This window comes from Pimephales promelas, chromosome 7, assembly GCF_988280905.1.
Source record: "Pimephales promelas chromosome 7, fPimPro1.hap1.1, whole genome shotgun sequence".
Classification (NCBI taxonomy): domain Eukaryota; kingdom Metazoa; phylum Chordata; class Actinopteri; order Cypriniformes; family Leuciscidae; genus Pimephales; species Pimephales promelas.
In genome coordinates, this window is record NC_142775.1 from 22,369,363 (window position 1) to 22,388,208 (window position 18,846).

Here is an 18,846-nt window from a genome sequence, read left to right on the forward strand (position 1 = left end):
GTTAACAAAAGAAGAAACATGTGAGAGTTGACAACGCTGGCCATTTTGGACTACAACAATTTACTTTAGGAATGCTCTCCACTTTTTCATCTCTATCCATTATTGTCTTCCTTTAATGGCCCATAAAACATCTGAAAAATATCAGTAGAAAGTGGCATTTACAAGCTACTTTACTTTTGTAATGAGCAGTGTTGGGAGTAACACATTACAATAGTAATACATTACAGTAACATATTACTTTTTGCTTTAACGCAGTAGTATAAGGCATTACTAATCAATTTTCAGTAATATTTTACTCGTTACATGTTCAGTGAGGCTTGTATTACAATTGTATTACAGTGTATTGTCTGCTTTTACTTCTTAAAGGCAACAGATATGTGAAAGTTTTAAAGCAGTCTTTTAGTGCCGGTTCAGAGCGGTCGCGTCTGTAACATTGTTTTTTCCTCATAAATGCGAACACGAAAACTAAAATAAAATGAATATTTTAAGTTCTATGGAGACTGGAGAGCCAACCCTTCCTCATCCGATTTGCGCAGTGTAATGAACAGAATTACAAAAAATATATTTTGCCTACTATTTTTTTGTCACGCATGAATGTGTGTCTTTTCCCTAATATTAAAAATAAAACAGACTGATATTTGTCTAATGTCTGGAGTCCTTTAAGGAAGTAGCCTATATACGTTTCAATACATGTATTTTCTGAGAATTTTTATTTAAAGTTTTGACTGCAAATGTCATTTCCATAATGCTGGACCCAATTTTAAATAATTTATCCTCAACTAGTTTTGTGGTGTAGGTCTACGTATTTTATAATGTTAACTTCAAATAATACTAATAGCCTAATTAAAAGATAAGGCAGCATTGGATCTGGATGGTAAAGAGAATAACGCTGGATTTGGAAGAGGTGTGTCGCGATTCTGTAGGTTCGTGGATCTGAGTCGTGTGGCGAATCGCGATTTCGGTTTCATATTGCATATCGTTACAGCCCCAAAGTTAAGTTCTACTTAGTTATTTTGGTGAAAGTAACTCAAAAGTAATACATGAGTAATGTAACGCATTACAATTCTGAGACAGTAATATTGTAAGGTAATTAATTACTTTTAAATAACAGTAACAAGTAATACCTAATGCATTACAGTTTGGAAGTAACTTGCACAACACTGGTAATGAGTGAAGTAGAACATTGAACAGAACAACATTTAGGGCTTGATTTTATCCATGGGGAATTCATTGTTCGGTGATTAGTGGAGTCGGACCAGAATGTGAGATGGCAGTCAATTGTGGAGATGATGAAATCTTCGCCCCAGGAATCAGACCATAGATATTTTAGTTTCTTGCCTACTGAGAACTGAGATGGTACTGAAGACGGTGAATGTGATTTCACCAAACGTGACGTGACTGGATCAACATCTTTGTTCAGTGTTTCCCATATGTGAAATTGTGGTCGGTGGTCCTCGTCCCTCATATTGCGGCGGCCCTCCACAGATAAATCAATGTATGGGAAACACTGTTGATCCTGGAATAGCTTTTCAATTAACTCATCAGATATGAAGGACAAGTTTACAGTTTATGTCAAGTTTAGGCTTACAACCAGGGTTAAGTGCTTCTATATTAGTGTTATTCATCAATCATTTCCCTTTGATTTTAGTGATAAGTTATGGATAGGGTTAGGTTTAGGGGTAGAGTTAGGGTTAGGACTCAATTTTTAGCCAGGAATGTTGTTCTAGGATCAACAAAACATGTTGATTCTTGCTTGGCAAGATTATTGTGACCATTTTTATACTTGCTGATTCTTTATAAAATTAATTTTAAGCAACATCAATGTATTGTATGACATTAAGTGGCAAGATTTTATAAAGGCGTTAAAGCAGTAGTCTGACTCTGAAATGATAGCTAAATAGATAATTTGCTATTGGTTAACATTATTTTGCCTAGGTGATGTCAGCAAAAAAGGATAGTTGCTAAGGAAAGGAAACAAAGGCTAAATGCATTTTGATAAAACATGACAAACATGTTTTTTTTGTTTTCCTGTTTTTTTTTATTTGGAATAACATGCTCTGATGATTTGATCACAATTAGACACATACGTTATAACACGATTAAAATCATCTAATTTAGTGAGACATGAGACTGTAGGAAGTCTGTATTGTGCTTGCACACTCTTGACATTTTATCCTGAGGTGCATTACTCAGATATTACACTTTATAGTTTCAGCTTTCATTCATATTGATTTCATTAATAACACTGAGTTATGTTAATAACATTCATCACAAGGGATGGTACCTCACTAAACTAGATGGTTGCATTCATACAATAAATCCCATGTCTTCTCACTTTTAGTAGATTACAGCACATTTCTCTTTCTAATTAAATTTTCTTATAGTAAACACTCAATCAAAATAACCATATTAACTTTGAATATATATTCCAGGTCTTATTTTGAATATGATCCATCATTGTATGTCTTATAACCTCTTTCCTTTCCAGCTGACATCTCAGGCAATTCAAGATATTGCATAATATTAATCAACTGCCAAAACAGCCATTTATGTTTTGTTTTAGCGAACTCTCATCAGTGTTAGATAAGTGTTGTATACTATTATTGTATTTATTACTAGTCCTAAATTATTTTAATATGTTAAGATTTAATTTTTATTTTAGGTTTGCCCTTTTGTTATGTGTTTTTGACAGTTGTATTAGTTAGTTTTCATTTATGGTTTCTATAATTTAGTACTTCAACTTTAGTTTCTAAGGCAACATCATAAAGGTTTTTCATCAAATACTTATATATTTTTTCATTTTATTTCAATTAGCGAAAACCAATTGTAATAATTTTAGCTTCAGTTAACAGGCCGTCATTTGGTCTGGCTTGATTTGGATATGCTATACGTAAGCAATCCGCCATATTGGAACAGTCAAAGCCGGCCTGTTAACATTTTAAGAGTAAGTTGACTGACCGTATGCAACCGTAGTTAACCCTTTGATACACAAGCTATGGATACCCCTTCTAATGCACAACATGGGTCTAAAAAGACCTGTATTCATTTCCTATGTTTTTTCATGCATGGCTTGGCATTTTTTTGTTTCACCTTTTGAAATCACTTTGAGCATTTAATATTTCATGATCTATAAATTTCAAGATTCATGAATTTTTTATGAATTATCACAAATTCATGTTAATATTTCCTAGGTTTTGTGTTAATACATCAAGTTTACACACATGATTCTAAAATGACCCATGCAAGTGTGATAAACCAAATGAATAAAGAAAACTATTTTGTTAAAATAGCCAATGTCAATGTTACTGTAACACTTGAAATATGTTTACTGGCCACTTTGTCACACATAACACACATAGGCAATCCGATAACACTGAAATTGAACTGTAGTGTAGTGCAACTGTAGGGGTATCTCCCCACCACCACCAATGTGTAGTATCAATGTGTATGCGACAGCAGCCATAGTGCACCAGAACGCCACCACACGACGGCTTATGTGACCGATAGCATTGATTTATGACCACAAATTAAAATGAATATGGAGGTGCAAGGGTTCTGTCCGACAGTGACAATATATACTTGTGTATATTTAACTTTATATTGCAACTTTTATTTTGTTGACCTATTAAATAAAATAGATTATGTTGACCGCAAGCTAGCTAATGGTATTTGACATGTTTCTCTTTTGCACTAGTAATGGATTTCATGGTCAAGGTAACCTTAGCCTAAACATTCAAATATTAGGCCATATCTAGATGTCATTCACAATATATCAAATATTTTCTGTGACAAAAAAATGTATTAAATAAAACTACATGCATGAAATATACAAAATCAGCCGTGTTGAATTGTGAAATTTGTGGCAGGTGAATAGTTTTCTGCAGTAAATATATTTATACTATTTATAAATATCAAAGGTTTCTATATGGGTCATTTTTGACCCGTGTGTGTAAAATTGATGAAGAAATACAAGAAACGTGTTTATTTATAAAGTAAGAAAGGAAAAATAAATATTACGATTTGTGGAACTCAAAATATATTTAATGAATACCTGGATTAATAAATGATAATGCATTTCTTTCAAATATTCAGTAAAGAAACATGAATACGGGCCTTTTTAGACACATTAGAAGGGTAGTGACGCACAAAAATTATTTTTATTCGAAAAGTAAGAAAGGAAAAATTTGTAGGAAAGAAAGGATTTATAATGATCTAAAACAAATTAATTTAGGAATAGCTGCAATACTGAATGATGAAATTAATTTTTTGCAAAGATATAAAAAATTAAATCTCAGTCAGGTCTATTTAGACCCATGATGTGCATCAAAGGATTAAGTGGTGTATGAATATTTATATATGAAATAGACTTCAACAGATGAATTTGCTCAACTTTCACAATACAACAAGACCCCAGCGTTAGCAAACATGGCATTAAAAAGTTACCATAATAAAAGTAAAAACATATAATATTGAGTTAATACTGTACATATAAAAACACAAACCAACATTCACAAGGTTATCCCATTTCTTCAAGAGTTGAAATCTCGGGTGTTTCTCAACGAGATGCCACACAATGTTGTGGCCTCATTGATTCACTGTGAGTGACAACATGCTAACCACTGGAATCTACATAAATATCTATGATGCAAACACTCATTTTTGATAACACTGACTTACCATCTAATCAAATTCCAAAGAATTTAATGTAGTCATACCCTACTTCGTTTTTCTTGTTGATTGACTTGTAAATCTTCACAAATGAAGTAAAATGGGAATACTGACTTCAAAACAGCACAACTAAAGTTTCTTCTTGATGTCTGTTTTTCTCTGCCTTTGTCCTTTGGTGCGCTGGTGCAGTCTGTGTTTACCTAAACACCATCTCCATGGAAACGCAATTGTCAGTCATCTGAACTAAACTAGGCTTCAGTGCACTGAGAGAAACAGACATGAGAATAAAGATGGAACCAAAACTACACAATCATGAGGAACATAAACTTATAGACTTATATACTTGCTATTGGCATATGACCACCCTCATATTAGGCAATGATTTGATAAAACATGTTCAGATTAATACTACCATTTTCTCATCCAGAACCTGAAATGTCACTTATTGTTCCAGGTTACAAGCTGAATTATTTGCTTCCTGAGCATTGTGCCTGGCTTTGAATAGAAAATTCGATACAGACTTCAAAATTATATAGGTCGTCGTCCAGATAAACCGGGTCAGAAAGACTTTTGTCATTCTGACAGTGTTAGGCATACTGGAAAAGAGATTTTCTCATTCACACTTTTAGGGACTTTCATCACTTTTTGCTCTCCCTCCTCGTTCTCCATTAACCATGAAAACCATCCTGAGCTCTGTTATACATAGAGCATGTCTTTTTCAGACTATTGCGGTCTCTATCCAAGGAGGACTTTAATATCATGAAATATGCATGAAATGCATGGGAAAACAGCAGAGTTGTACAGACTGAAACATATCAATGTGACAAAATAAATTATGGTTTATCATTTCCTTGCAACTATATGAGGAAATTCCTATTTCAATTGTGACCTGGAAGAAGCATCGTATGCCGTATCATTTTCTACATCATAGAAAGTGAATAAAAGCATTTCAATTACATGTCTGAGAAGTTTTTTATTAGGTACATAGTATATACAATGCATGATTTTTAGGTCAGAAATAGAAAACTGACTATATTTAACTGAATTTGAATGATCTCCAAGCAGGTTTTCTGACAAATGAAGAAGCAAAATGGTTGATATCATCAGCTGAAATAAAACACCAGTCACAAACTTATACACTTTGATTATAACTTACAAAGAATGGTGTAAATTTGCCACCTCATTGCTCGGATTGAGTGTTGTTGTTACACTTATGTATCCATAGGGGGCACTGGTCACAGCCTGTGCGGACGACACGCTGCATCTCTGGAATTTACGACAGCGACGTCCGGCTATCCTACACTCTCTCAAATTCAACAGAGAGCGGTGAGTATAGCCATTAATATAACATACTCGGTTACTGATAGCGCTTTTCCACTGCATGGTACAGCTCGGTTCGGCTCAGTACGGTTCGACTCGGCGCGGAACAGTTCGCATCGCTTCGCCTCGCTTCGCTTTTCCACTGCGTGGTACGACTCGACTCGGTACGGATCGGTTCGGTTCGCTTTAGCTCGGTTGATTTTCCACTGCAGTAGTGGGTGGGACTGATCGTTATTTGCACGCGCCTCTACTGTCATGACATCATCTTAAACACGCCACATTTTCAAACCCACAACACAGGAACAATGGAGCCTATCGAGGGGATGGTGTTCCTGATTCTCGGCATGTGGATGTTTTTAACTGCTAGATGGAAAAATGTAAGGTTAAGTAACCTCGGTTCCCCCTAGAAGAGAAAAGTGCGGCTTATTTTTGACATTGAAAGTGAGAATCCATCAGAATATTTCAACTTGAGGAGAAGTTGCTGACTGCCCAAGGCTGCAGAGTATTGGTCAGAATTAAAATGTGATGGAGTAAACCGAGATAGTTCTAGACTACAGTGTGTGAAGCCACGCCTCAATATTTTAAACTGTTCCAGCTCATGTCCTTTCCCTTCAGGGCTATTTTCTGAGCACATAGTGTGGATGTTCTTCTCCAGAAAATGCAATGGACATAGTCCAGTATGTATTAAATAAAAATATCACATCCATCATAAAATGTAGCATTAACCTTATACTGTGCAACCCCACATTTGGCACTAACTTACGTTTTAAAACTTAAGACTGCCGACTTAAAACTCATTTCGATTTTCATGTGGTCTTTTTTCCTTTTATGTATAATATTTATTTATACATAATACTGTATATTATTTTAATTTGTAATATTGTATAATTGTTATGTATAATTATACAAGTACATAATACATACTTTTAAGTTGAAATATTTTTTTAAAGTAATGTCCCTTATAATTTAATATTTTAAATAATATTTGAAGAGTGTGTGTGTATATATATACTCTTCAACTGTGAGTGATGGAATTTAAACAAAAATCCAGAAAATTACATTGTATGATTTTTAAGTATTTAATTAGCATTTTATTGCATGACAAAAGTATTTGATCACCTAAAACCAATAACAATTCTGGCTCTCACAGACCTGCTAGTTTCTCTTTAAGAAGCCCTCCTGTTCTCCACTCATTACCTATATTAACTGCACCTGTTTGAACCATTTACCACACACTTGTCCACACACTCAATCAAACAGACTCCAACCTCTCCACAATTGCCAAGACCAGAGAATGTAAGGATTTCAGGGATAAAATTACTTCATTTAAGGACATCAGGGATAAAATTGTAGACCTGCACAAGGCTGGGATGGGTTACAGGACAAATAGGCAAGCAGCTTGGTGTGAAGGCAACAACAGTTGGCACAATCATTAGAAAATGTAAGAAGTTCAAGATGATGTCAATTTCCCTCGGTCTGGGGCTCCATGCAAGATCTCGTCTCATGGGGCATCATTGATCATGAAGAAGGTGAGGGATCATCCCATAACTACATGGAAGGACCTGGTCAATGACCTGAACAGAGCTGGGACCACAGTCAAAGAAAACCATTTGTAACACTAAGCCGTCAAGGATTGGAGCACACGCGAGGCCCCCCCTGCTCAAGCCAAGTGCATGTCCAGGCCCGTCTGAAGTTTGCCAATGACCATCTGGGTGATCCAGAGGAGGAAAAGGAAAAGGTCATGTGTTCCGATGAGACAAAAATAGAGCTTTTTTGTCTAAACTTGCTGTGTTTGGAGGAAGAAGAAGGGGGATGAGTACAACCCCAAGAACACCATCCCAACCATGAAGCATGGAGGTGGAAACATCATTCATTGGGGATGGTTTTCTGGTACGACTGCACCGTATTGAGGGGAGGATGGATCATGGGGCCATGTATCGTGAGATCTTGGCCAACAACCTCCTTTTCTCAGTAAGAGCATTGAAGATGGGTCGTGGCTGGGTCTTCCAGCATGACATGACCCGAAACACACAGCCAGGACAACTAAGGAGTGGCTCTGTAAGAAGCATCTCAAGCTCCTGGAGTGGCCTAACCAGTCTCCAGACCTGAACCCAATAGAAAATCTTTGGATGGGAGGCTGAAAGTCCGTATTGCCCAGCGACAGCCCCAAAACCTGAAGGATCTGCAGAAGGTCTGTATAGACCATTTCACAAGATGTAAACAACACTGGTCCAGAAGCACTTCCTGTTTCAGTTTTTTAACACTACATAAAAGCTGGGACAAAATGCAACCAACAGAACATTTAAAACTGAATCAAAAAGTTAAACAAACATCTTTAAGATGTTTTCTTTACATGTGAAATAAAGAAAACAGTTACAAACTAAAACAGGAAGTGCTTCTGGACCAGTGTTGTTTACATCTTGGTCTATAGATGAGCGAGCCAAAATACCTGCTGCAGTGTGTGCAAACCTGGCCAAGAACTACAGGATACATATGATCTCTGTAACTGCAAACAAAGGTTTCTGTGCCAAATATTAAGGTCTGCTGTTATGATGTTACAAATACTTGTCATTCAATAAAATGCAAATGAATTACTTAAATATCATATGATGTGATTTTCAGAATTTTTGTTTTAGATTCCATCACTCAGTTGAAGAGTACATATCTATGATAAAAATTACAGACTTCTACATGCTATGTAAGTGGGAAAACCTGCGAAAAACATGCTTACTCCCCCCTGTCTATATATATATATATATATATATATATATATAAAATGAGTCAGGGTGAGCTCTAATAAATGTCGCTCTCATTCAAAGGTATGAAATGTTATGGTTGCATTATGGGCAACCATAATGCACAAGCTTCTTGTAATTATAAAGAAGTAGAGAAACCTTTCTGGAAGTCATAACAGAAAAACTAATGAATTCTGCACAAACAGAAAGACCTTGAGTGAATTGAAGGAAAAGTCATGAACAGCTTTTCTTTTTATATATATATTTGTTCCCTTCCCACCTAATCATTTAGAGTGAAGTGAGAAGACCTTGTCCAAATGTGGCTTATTGCTGTGGAAAAGGAAAGAAAAAACAAAACAAATTTTTTGTAATATTTGAACCAGAGATAAAGATAACTGACTCACCCTCAACTGAAATGCATGTGATAGCAGACAGACAATGAATAATGAATTATGATGATTTCACATTATAGCAGCATGATCATTTCAGTCGGATTTTAACAATTTTTGTGTCACGTCTTACAATGTAATCAGGCTATCGTGAGCTTAGAATTATAAGGTTCTATCTCCGTTTAGGGTAGTCTTGAGATATTGAGCATCAAAGTTTTTACATCCCAGCTTGCAAAACTGTTATGTAGTATAATCTTCTATTATAGCTTTATCTATTATTATTATTATTATTATTTTTTTTTTTTTTACAAAAATGACACCACACAGGCATTAATAAACACCTATTGGATCAGATTATGGGATAGAGGTGGTAGAATTATATACAAATAGGGTGTTTATATTAAAATCACAAAGACACAGCAGCAAAAAAGGTTTAATTGCCGCAGAGTCAGAGAGAAGGTGGAAATCGGTCATGAGAAAAGAAAATTGGCTGTTTTTGACTCGAGTATCCTTGAGGCAAAACAGCTAAATGACAAAATGCTCTGTGACATTTTGTAGCTCACATAAGTCCAGAGGATGCCAAATGAAAATTCAATGTGTTGTCTTTCCACATTTCTGTTAAGTTAGCGTCTTCATAACATCCAGTGAATGATGATTTTTTTCAGACTACTGTATATCTAGCAAACATGTACATTAGCTGCTTTCTAATGTGTTTGCATTGTGATGCCAGGGGCAGTGTGTATCATTTAGCTAGCAATGTTGTCAGCTGTGCTCTACATGCCTTCCTCTGAATGAAATCAGCATGGCAATGCATGCGTTTGCATGTATGTGTGAAAGAAGAAAATATTTATTACATGTATTTTTTTTTGATGCCATGATTAATGTAAAAAAATGATGTGAAGATAAAAACCAAAAACATCTAAAATATATAATACATTTAATTTCTATTTAAAATTAAATTAATTATAAGGATATATTGATAAATTAAATCTAGAAAGCCTAAAAAAACAAGCGTGTGAACGTAGTAGAGCCGCAGTAGATCGCGTTTGAAAAACAATTAAAACTTAATAGTGGACAAATGCTAAAGAGAGCGGAATGGAGGTACGCATCAAGCTAACCGACTCGATTAAAAGGACAGGAAAAATTATACATCAGTGCATGTGCAATCGCTGAAAACCACTGAGTACTGTCACTAAAAAACAATCTTTTACTGCTGCTGTTATTTACTGCCTTTATATTTAGTGCTTCACTTTGTAAGCACAGTTTTAATTTAACCTATTTCTGCAGCAGCGCTATTTTAATTCATCACTTATGTTGCAAGTGAACTGATTGCGCAACCTGATGCTCGAGACCAAATAGACCTAGTGGGGCGGTCCTGAAGTTAGTAAACGTAGCTTTTTACAAAGTAGCATTACATTTAAACTAGACCATACAATTTTCACAAACTTCATATAATGAGGATATACAGTACAGTTTTTGCTTACCATGCTGATGTTTCATTCGTGACACTAACGTGTTAGTGCATCACTGTGGTACTTCCATGCCACACAAGCTCATTAACTTGCAGGTTACAGTCTTTTTCTTCTGCCATGCCTTAGGTGACTTTGGGCGCACACTTTTTTTCTGCCGCCGATTGTTCTGTACTCTCTGCCATTTTGCATGTGACTGTTGTCATGAAAGTGACGTCATCAGTAAACGTTCCCCTGACGTGAGCAGCCCAACTAATCGATAATGACATTCGTTGACACCGATTTTCATAATCGATTATTATCGATTAGTTGTTGCAGCCCTACTCTGAAGTTGATGTAAAATTGATTGTTTTTGTTGCCGTCACTGCATTTCAGGCATGAACGAGGAGAGAAAAGATCTAAATTTAGATAGCACTTAAATTTAGCACTATAATAAGCGAATACAAAAAAAGATAATCCACGAGAGAAATGACAAGAAGATCGCAGCAGTAAACACGCGACAGCATTAGCAATAGTGATGGGTCGGTCATGAACGATTCGTTAATTTTGAATAAATCTTTAATATGACTCGGGACTACCGTTTTTATCTCAGAGAGTGATTCGTTCATTTTGTAATGACCTATAGGTTCTGTACTGTAAACAGAAATTATTAGTTAATCTCTCGAATCTTTGGGTCTTGCTTTCTTCCTGTCAGTCTCTTTTGTCAGTTAGCCTGCTGCGTTTTTGGACTCAAATTATAGCTTTTTTTTGTTTGAATTTATGATTTTTTAGAATTTCTGTCATGATGGTTCTTTTCCATATGAATGCGGTACTAAATAGTTGTTCATTCTTTTAAACTTTATCTATGATGGGGAAAATCACTTTGATAAAGATACCAATGTACAGCCTAATAACAATATGCACTTACGTGACATAAAACCGAACGACTCGAACCCAAAGACTCAAAAGATGAACTAATCAGTTCTGTATCTGGTACCGACTGCATAGCTCAGCGTATGTGGCTTTCACAGGATGTATGAACGACTCAAACCCGAAGTCGATAGACTCAACTTGAACTAATCAATTCTGTATCCGGTACAGACTACATAGCTCAAAGTATGAGGATGTCACAGAATAAATGAACGACTAAGATCGGGAGGTGAGTTAAACTAACAGACAGCATAGCTGTTCTGAAGACCCAGATAAATGATTTAATCCTTTCTGTTTCTCATAATTTTGCCTTTTCCTTGCATTGCAATTTTTTTCTTATTCTAAATGCGAGCAACATTTAATGTGTTTGAGGAATTTGGCTATTAACATGTAAATTAACGAAATGTCTTGAAAAATTTGTTCATTTTGATGAACGAGATTCAAGATCTGAATCGGTAAAATCCGAACTTCCCTACTAATTAGCAACACAAGACAAACAACTGAACAAACTAAGGGCTATGCATAGGGTTATGTGAACTAAACTAGAAACAGGTGTACAACATAATCCTATAATTCTAATTCCTATAGAAACAAACTTGTAAACAGAACAAAGGAAACACAAGAAATAATGATATACAAACTAAGAGTCCATCAAAACGAAACAGAAAACCAACACTGAACACGATAGTTTCAAATCAATACATTTATAATATACTGTACATGTCATTGTCTATCCAGACTTGTATGAAACCACACTTCATGTATGAATACCTATAAATGTTACTAAAGAGATTTTGTTGTGTCAGTAAATCTGAAAGGTAGACTGCATATTTCAGGTTGCTCCCCTGATGCTTTTTTATTGTTTACAGACTCAGAGCCTTGGGCTGTCACGCGGGATGGTTGTTTCTCAGAACTCTTATTTTAGTGATATCTGCAAGGTAGAAGGGACATTTTATGTGTGGTTTACATGCATGAGTGGTCTGACAGGCTATTTAAGCTGTTTTGAATGGAATTGATGGCACACATTTGCTGTCAATAAGTTGTTGTTTTTTTCTTTAAAGAAATTGATATTTTTTTAGTCAGTAAGTATGCATTTAATAGATGTTGACAGTAAAGTCTTTGTTACAACAATTTTCCATTTCAAATAAACAGATTGCTCGTGAAGTTCTTATTCATCAAAGAATCCTGAAAATGAATGTAACATGTTTCCCACAAACATATTAAGCAGCGTTCAACATGACTTTTCAACATTCTTAAAAATAAGCAATATTCTTTAGACCCAAATCAAATCAGCATATTAGAATCATTTCTGAAAGATGATGTAACACTGAAGACTGGATTAATGAAGCTGAAAATGCATCACATACATAAATTATTTTTTAAAATATATAGAGAACACTTAACATAAAGCTGTTATTTTACATTGTAATAATATTTCACAATATGCCTGTTTTGACTGTATTTTGAATCAAATAAATAAATCCTTGGTGAACATAAACTACTTTCAAAACCATCAAAAAAATCTTACTGACCCCAACATTGTAATGGTAGTGTAATTGACCATTGTTATCTTTTACATTGATCTTTTTCCATGTGGAGTTTTATGATCGATTATAGTACTCAGAAACCGCATCAGCCACATGGGACAAAATCATTAGATCGGCATCAAACTGAGAAGCCTGATAAGGAGTGTCATAGAGCATATTGTGCAACAGAACTGAAATATTGCATTCAAATTATTGTTAAAGATGGGGCTACCCTAGTTCATACTCATCTAAAACATGAAAGCTTATGAATAGCAGTACAAGGTGGTATGTGATACAGGCTCTTTTTACGTGCTGTGTTTTTTTGGGTATGATTATGTTCATCACCGCAACAAACAAAGTCATGCTTTCGCCCTCCACGACAGTTTCACTCACATCAACAAGGATTTTTTTCTTATGTATGTGCTTTCACCCTAAAGTGTTTTATATTTGGCTTTATTAAAATTATGCAAATTCACATGTAATGAGAAATGCTTTCTCAGATCAGCAGGTGCCTGTCTGAGTGTGTGTGCGTGCACGGTTGGGTGCATACTTTTGTGCACGGCTATGTCAGATGACAGAGATTTTCAGCTCAGCAGGGTCAGGAGACAGGCTCTGGGGGGCTATAAGCCTGATTCAAGACACCCAGCATGCATGTCTGATACAAAAAACAAGGCACTTTGCATCACAGAAAGAACAGAAATTTGTAGTCCTTCAATATTTTAGCTGATCAATTAAGTTGAGGCATTTTTGGCCCAAAACACACAGCATGCAAGCACAGAAGCTTATATTTAGGGGTACGTTTTTTTTTATTTTTGTTTTCTCTCTAATCGCTGAATTTCAGTATCATTACTCCAGTCTTTAGTGTCACATAATCCTTCAGAAATTATTCTAATATGCTATGATTTGGTGCTTAAGAAAAATGTATTATCATTATCAATGTTGAAAACCATTATGCTGCTTAACATTTTAATAAAATACAGTATTTTTTTTTCAGGATTCTTTGATTTTAGGAAGTTCGAAATAAATATTTTATAACATTATTCATTTAATGCATCTAATTTTAGAAAATTAGAAATTTCACACTGACCCTAAACCTTTGAACGACAGTTTACAGCACACATTTAAAATGTACACTTTCTCTTTTTCTAAGAAACTGAACAAAAATATGAATGACTCTAATTTTGTCTAATTTGATGTGTTCATCTTACCCACAGAACCTGCAAAAGAAAATTTTGGAACAGTTGCTCCCTAAAAGCCCTTAACACCATGACAGTCATTTTCTCATCTGGGCTTACAATGCGTTGCAATCAGAAACGGGTAAACACACGGTAGCATGGCCAGGTGCCCCATTAGCATTCTAACCCTGACAAGTTTAGCTGTCTGTCCAGCATCTCGCAACCTTCATTTACAATCATCCCGATTGTCTGAGGACCCCGGGGCCTTGAGGCGAGGAAAACAGAGAGGGATGTAATGAGTGTGGACAGCAGTGAATTACCGTGTGCTGGTCTTTATTTTCTAGTTAACCTGCTTATAAGGATGATGGATGATGCCACTGGATAGATTCCAGCGTGATGTCTCAAACAGACCCTTAGTTATGTGATAGTTTTATTGATCATTTTCATAATTACTTATAATTTAAGGAATGAAGTTACCAAACCTTAAAGGAGTAGTTCACTTTTTAACAAAAACTTTTGCTGATAATTTACTCACTCACCCCATGTCATCCAAGATGTCCATGTCTTTCTTTCTTCAGTCGAAAAGAAATAAAGGTTTTTGATGAAAACAATCCAGCTGGATTTTTGTCCATATAATGCACTTTAATGGGAACCAAATGTTTCAAGGTCCAATAGACAGTTTCAGTGCAAACTGCAAACCATTCAAAGGGCTTTAAACGATTCCAGACGATGAATAAGGGTCTTATCAAGTGTAACGATCGCTCATTTAAAAAAAAAGCTTATTTTATAAGCTCAAATGTTCGCCTTGCTGTTCTGTGATGCATTTTCATGACTTTCCTGTTCGAACATGTTCATCAAGATGAACGGATCTTTTTTCGAGTCATTTGGTTCATTCAACAAACGAAATGAATGAATTGACTCGGAAAAAGATTTGTTCATTTTGATGAACGAGTTCGTACAAACGCGCATCATAAAACAGAGCAAGGCGAGTGTTTGAGCTTATAAAACTTAAACTTTATTTTTTTATTTTTTTAAAAATGATCGATCGTTTCGCTTGATAAGACCCTTATTCATCGTCTGGAATCATATGAAGCCATTTGAACAGTTTGCAGTTTGCACTGAAACTGTCTTTTGGACCTTGAACCGTTTGGTTCCCATTAAAGTGCATTATATGGAGAAAAATGCTGGAATGTTTTTTATCAAAAACCTTAATTTCTTTTCGACTGAAGAAAGAAAGACATGGACATCTTGGATGACCTGGGGGTGAGTAAATTATCAGCAAAAGTTTTTTTGAAAAGTGAACTACTCCTTAAGTCTTGTCACCGTCTTCCATTTTGATTGAACAAGGTAGTCTCGTCCAAAACTTAACAATGGTTGAGCCAGAATATGAAATGTTGTTAGGCATTTTCCACACTTATGCCTTTTCATTTGAAAAAAACATCTTTTCTCTCCATTTTGGCCTTCTGTCCACTCTGAGACAGCGTGTTTGTCCTGCAAAAACTGAGCTTTTATCGCAAGTGGATAAATTTAAAAAACGGCGTTTTGGCGTTGTAGTGTGGACTGTGAAAACTGAAGTATTTTATAACAATGACACATGTTTAGTCATGTGATGTATATTGGACCGATAAATACTGTATCTGTTTATAATCCTATTTTGCCTGTTGTGTTATATTCACTTTCTCACTGTTCATATCGCATTCCTGCAAAGATGGCAGAAAATATACTTGTAATTGAGGTCATGGGGCAAAATATGAGGGCAATTGCGTTTTAGAATGTAGAGCATAGCCTATAGTGGAGACCTCCTGGACACATCAGTAAGTGGTGAGACAATTGGCTAAATAAAAAGATGATGCCAGAAGAATAGCACGAGAGCATTATGTCTGTTCCCTCTGGATCATATCAGTGAGCTTTTATGAGCTTTTACGCATGCACATAATGGTGAATTTAATCCATTTAATCAGTGTGAATGAAAAACTTTTGCAAAATGCTAGTGTGGACGGAGAGCATTTTGAAACGAAAATGCCATTTTCAAATGTATCTGGATTAGAGAGGGACAGTTAACCACGGAAAATCTTTATAATATATGAACAGTCACAAATAAGCTGTTGAATTATAAAATGTCATGTTAAGCATTAATAACAAGTGCACATGTTTACATGTGTATAAATATGTGGCGTGTTATTAGACGCATTCCCTGGAGAGTTTCTGTTGTGACAGTAGCAGAGATAAATCAGAGTTCTAACAGGCTGCCTAATTTTGGTAATTATTTCGCAATTAACATAGTGAGCATCATCCAAATAGCTTACTATTTTAACCTTTTACACTGGAGACTAGGGAATACTATGGAAACAAACAACACACCAGCACGAGGGAATCATTTTATGTCATATACGTGGTTTGCCTGAATAGAGAAAACAGAGTCAGTCAGTCTAAGAGTCTCTTCTCATTTCATTCATGTCTCATTAGCTCTTTTGTCTTGAGGTAATCGTGTTCCAATTAATTGCTGCATCCCAAAATACACACAAGTGTACCCAAGAGGGGCTGACGTTTGACTGGCACAAGCCTTAGAGCAGATCCAAACCAGGCAACACTCTGAACAAGTGTGACAAGTGTTACTTCCAACTGCTAAAGAAACAGAGCCACATAGAGCTATGAATCACTGCCTCTGAACATGAACGACCCAGAATAGGGCTGTAAGATTTGAGCTCTGTTTAAAAAAACAATTAATCAAATTTAATGCATAATTAAATTATCATTATTCACAACCAATCAAATATTGTTTATCAATATTTTCTGACATAAACCCCCAAATGAAGATAATTGACATTAAATTGCAGGGTTACACTTTATTTCGATAGTCACTTTAGACGTTCTACTAATTGTAAGTAACTTTTCAACTACATGTCAACTAACTCTCATTAGAGTATTAGTATATTATAGTAGACTGTCAGTAGACTGTTATGGTTATGGTTAGGTGTAAGGCTTTGGGTTAGGAGAATAAGTTTACTTGTAGTCGCCAAGTTACTTATAGTCAGTTGAATGTCTGTTGGGGGACCAACAAAATAAAGTGTTAGCAGGTATTAAGCAGAAAGTCTACTAATACTCTAATGACAGTTAGTTGACATGTAGTTGAAAAGTTAGTTATAATTAGTAGAATGTCTAAAGTGGACTTGTCACAGAGCTACCCTCAGTTCTTTGTGACCCCTGGTTAGCTCTTCCACAAAACACAGGAACACATACTTGGTTTTTAAAGACTCTTTATTTACCTTAGTGTACCAACAACATGAGAGATGGATTGTCCACACAAATGTATTCACAACTGTACTGTTGTGTCTCAGACTGGCCACCTGAGCACTAATCCTGAGGACATTTAACGTTTGTTGCAGACTGTTGAGTGTCACCTGGAGCAGCATACAGGGTGGTGGCTATCTTGAATTGGGTAAAAGACTGGAATGGACTTTTCTTATGTTTTTTTATACCTGTGCTGTGTTGCATCATGGGAAGTGGGAGATACCAAGTATGGTGTTAAGGGAAGGGGAATTGGGATGTTAATGTGAACTTCTTTTAATTATAGTTGAAATTTAGTGAAGTTGTCCATTTATTTAACTTTGTGTGGTGAAGAAAATGAAGTTACTTGATCACATATTTTTAATTGATATTTATTAGCTGTTCATGATCTTTATTACTTCCCCATGTGATTATTGGTGAGAAATGGTTGCCCCTAGGGGTATAAATTCTCACAGAAAGAAGTGATCAGGAGGGTAAAGACTGTTGGTAGTGAATGCTGTATCAACTGACTGCTGTGATTGAAGTAGTAGGCCTGATGCAAGGCTGTTTTTTGGTATATTGACTATTTTTTTCACCACACAAAGTTAAATAACAGCACAACTTCACTAAATTTCAACAATAATTAAAAGAAGTTCACATTAACATCCCAATTCCCCTTCCCTTAACACCATACTTGGTATCTCCCACTTCCCATGATGCAACACAGCACAGGTATAAAAAACATAAGAAAAGTCCATTCCAGTCTTTTACCCAATTCAAGATGGCCACCATCCTGTATGCTGCTCCAGGTGACAATCAACAGTCTGCAACAAACGTTAAATGTCCTCAGGATTAGTGCTCAGGTGGCCAGTCTGAGACACAACAGTACAGTTGTGAATACATTTGTGTGGACAATCCATCTCTCATGTTGCTGGTACACTAAGGTAAATAAAGAGTCTTTAAAAACCAAGTATGTGTTCCTGTGTTTTGTGGAAGAGCTAACCAGGGGTCACAAAGAACTGAGGGTAGCTCTGTGAGTGGACTATCGAAATAAAGTGTTACCAATTGCATTGTATAGAGTTTACAAAATGTGTCTTTTAGATGTCAATAAATTGTTAATTTCCATATTACTGAATGTAAGAATGTTTTCACGGACGGACAGGACACAGCAAATCATTTAAAGTAAACTGTGTGAGGTAGATTTAGGGTTTATTTCACACAGGATTCGTCCTCGTATTCCCTCTGTGGTGTTTTCTAATTGTTGGTCTATGTAAATGTGTGCTATAAACCAACAAATGTGTTTGTTGGTACTTTGGACGGAAGAGGATGAACTGCCCTTAAATTTGGTTTAGCAAGGCATATTTCTTGTGGGATTGCCACAAGTAATT

At 35.7% G+C, this 18,846-nt stretch overlaps 1 protein-coding gene across 8 annotated transcripts in view; it reads left to right on the top strand.

Annotated features, from left to right (window-relative positions):
• Nucleotides 1-18,846, top strand: part of stxbp5l (syntaxin binding protein 5L) — a 160,728-nt gene that overhangs the window by 70,288 nt on the left and 71,594 nt on the right. For all 8 annotated transcript variants that reach the window (XM_039682068.2, XM_039682072.2, XM_039682069.2 and 5 more), the window contains exon 4: nt 5,894-5,994. In XM_039682068.2, the coding sequence (XP_039538002.2) occupies nt 5,894-5,994 (101 nt within the window). The remainder of the gene's footprint in view (nt 1-5,893; nt 5,995-18,846) is intronic.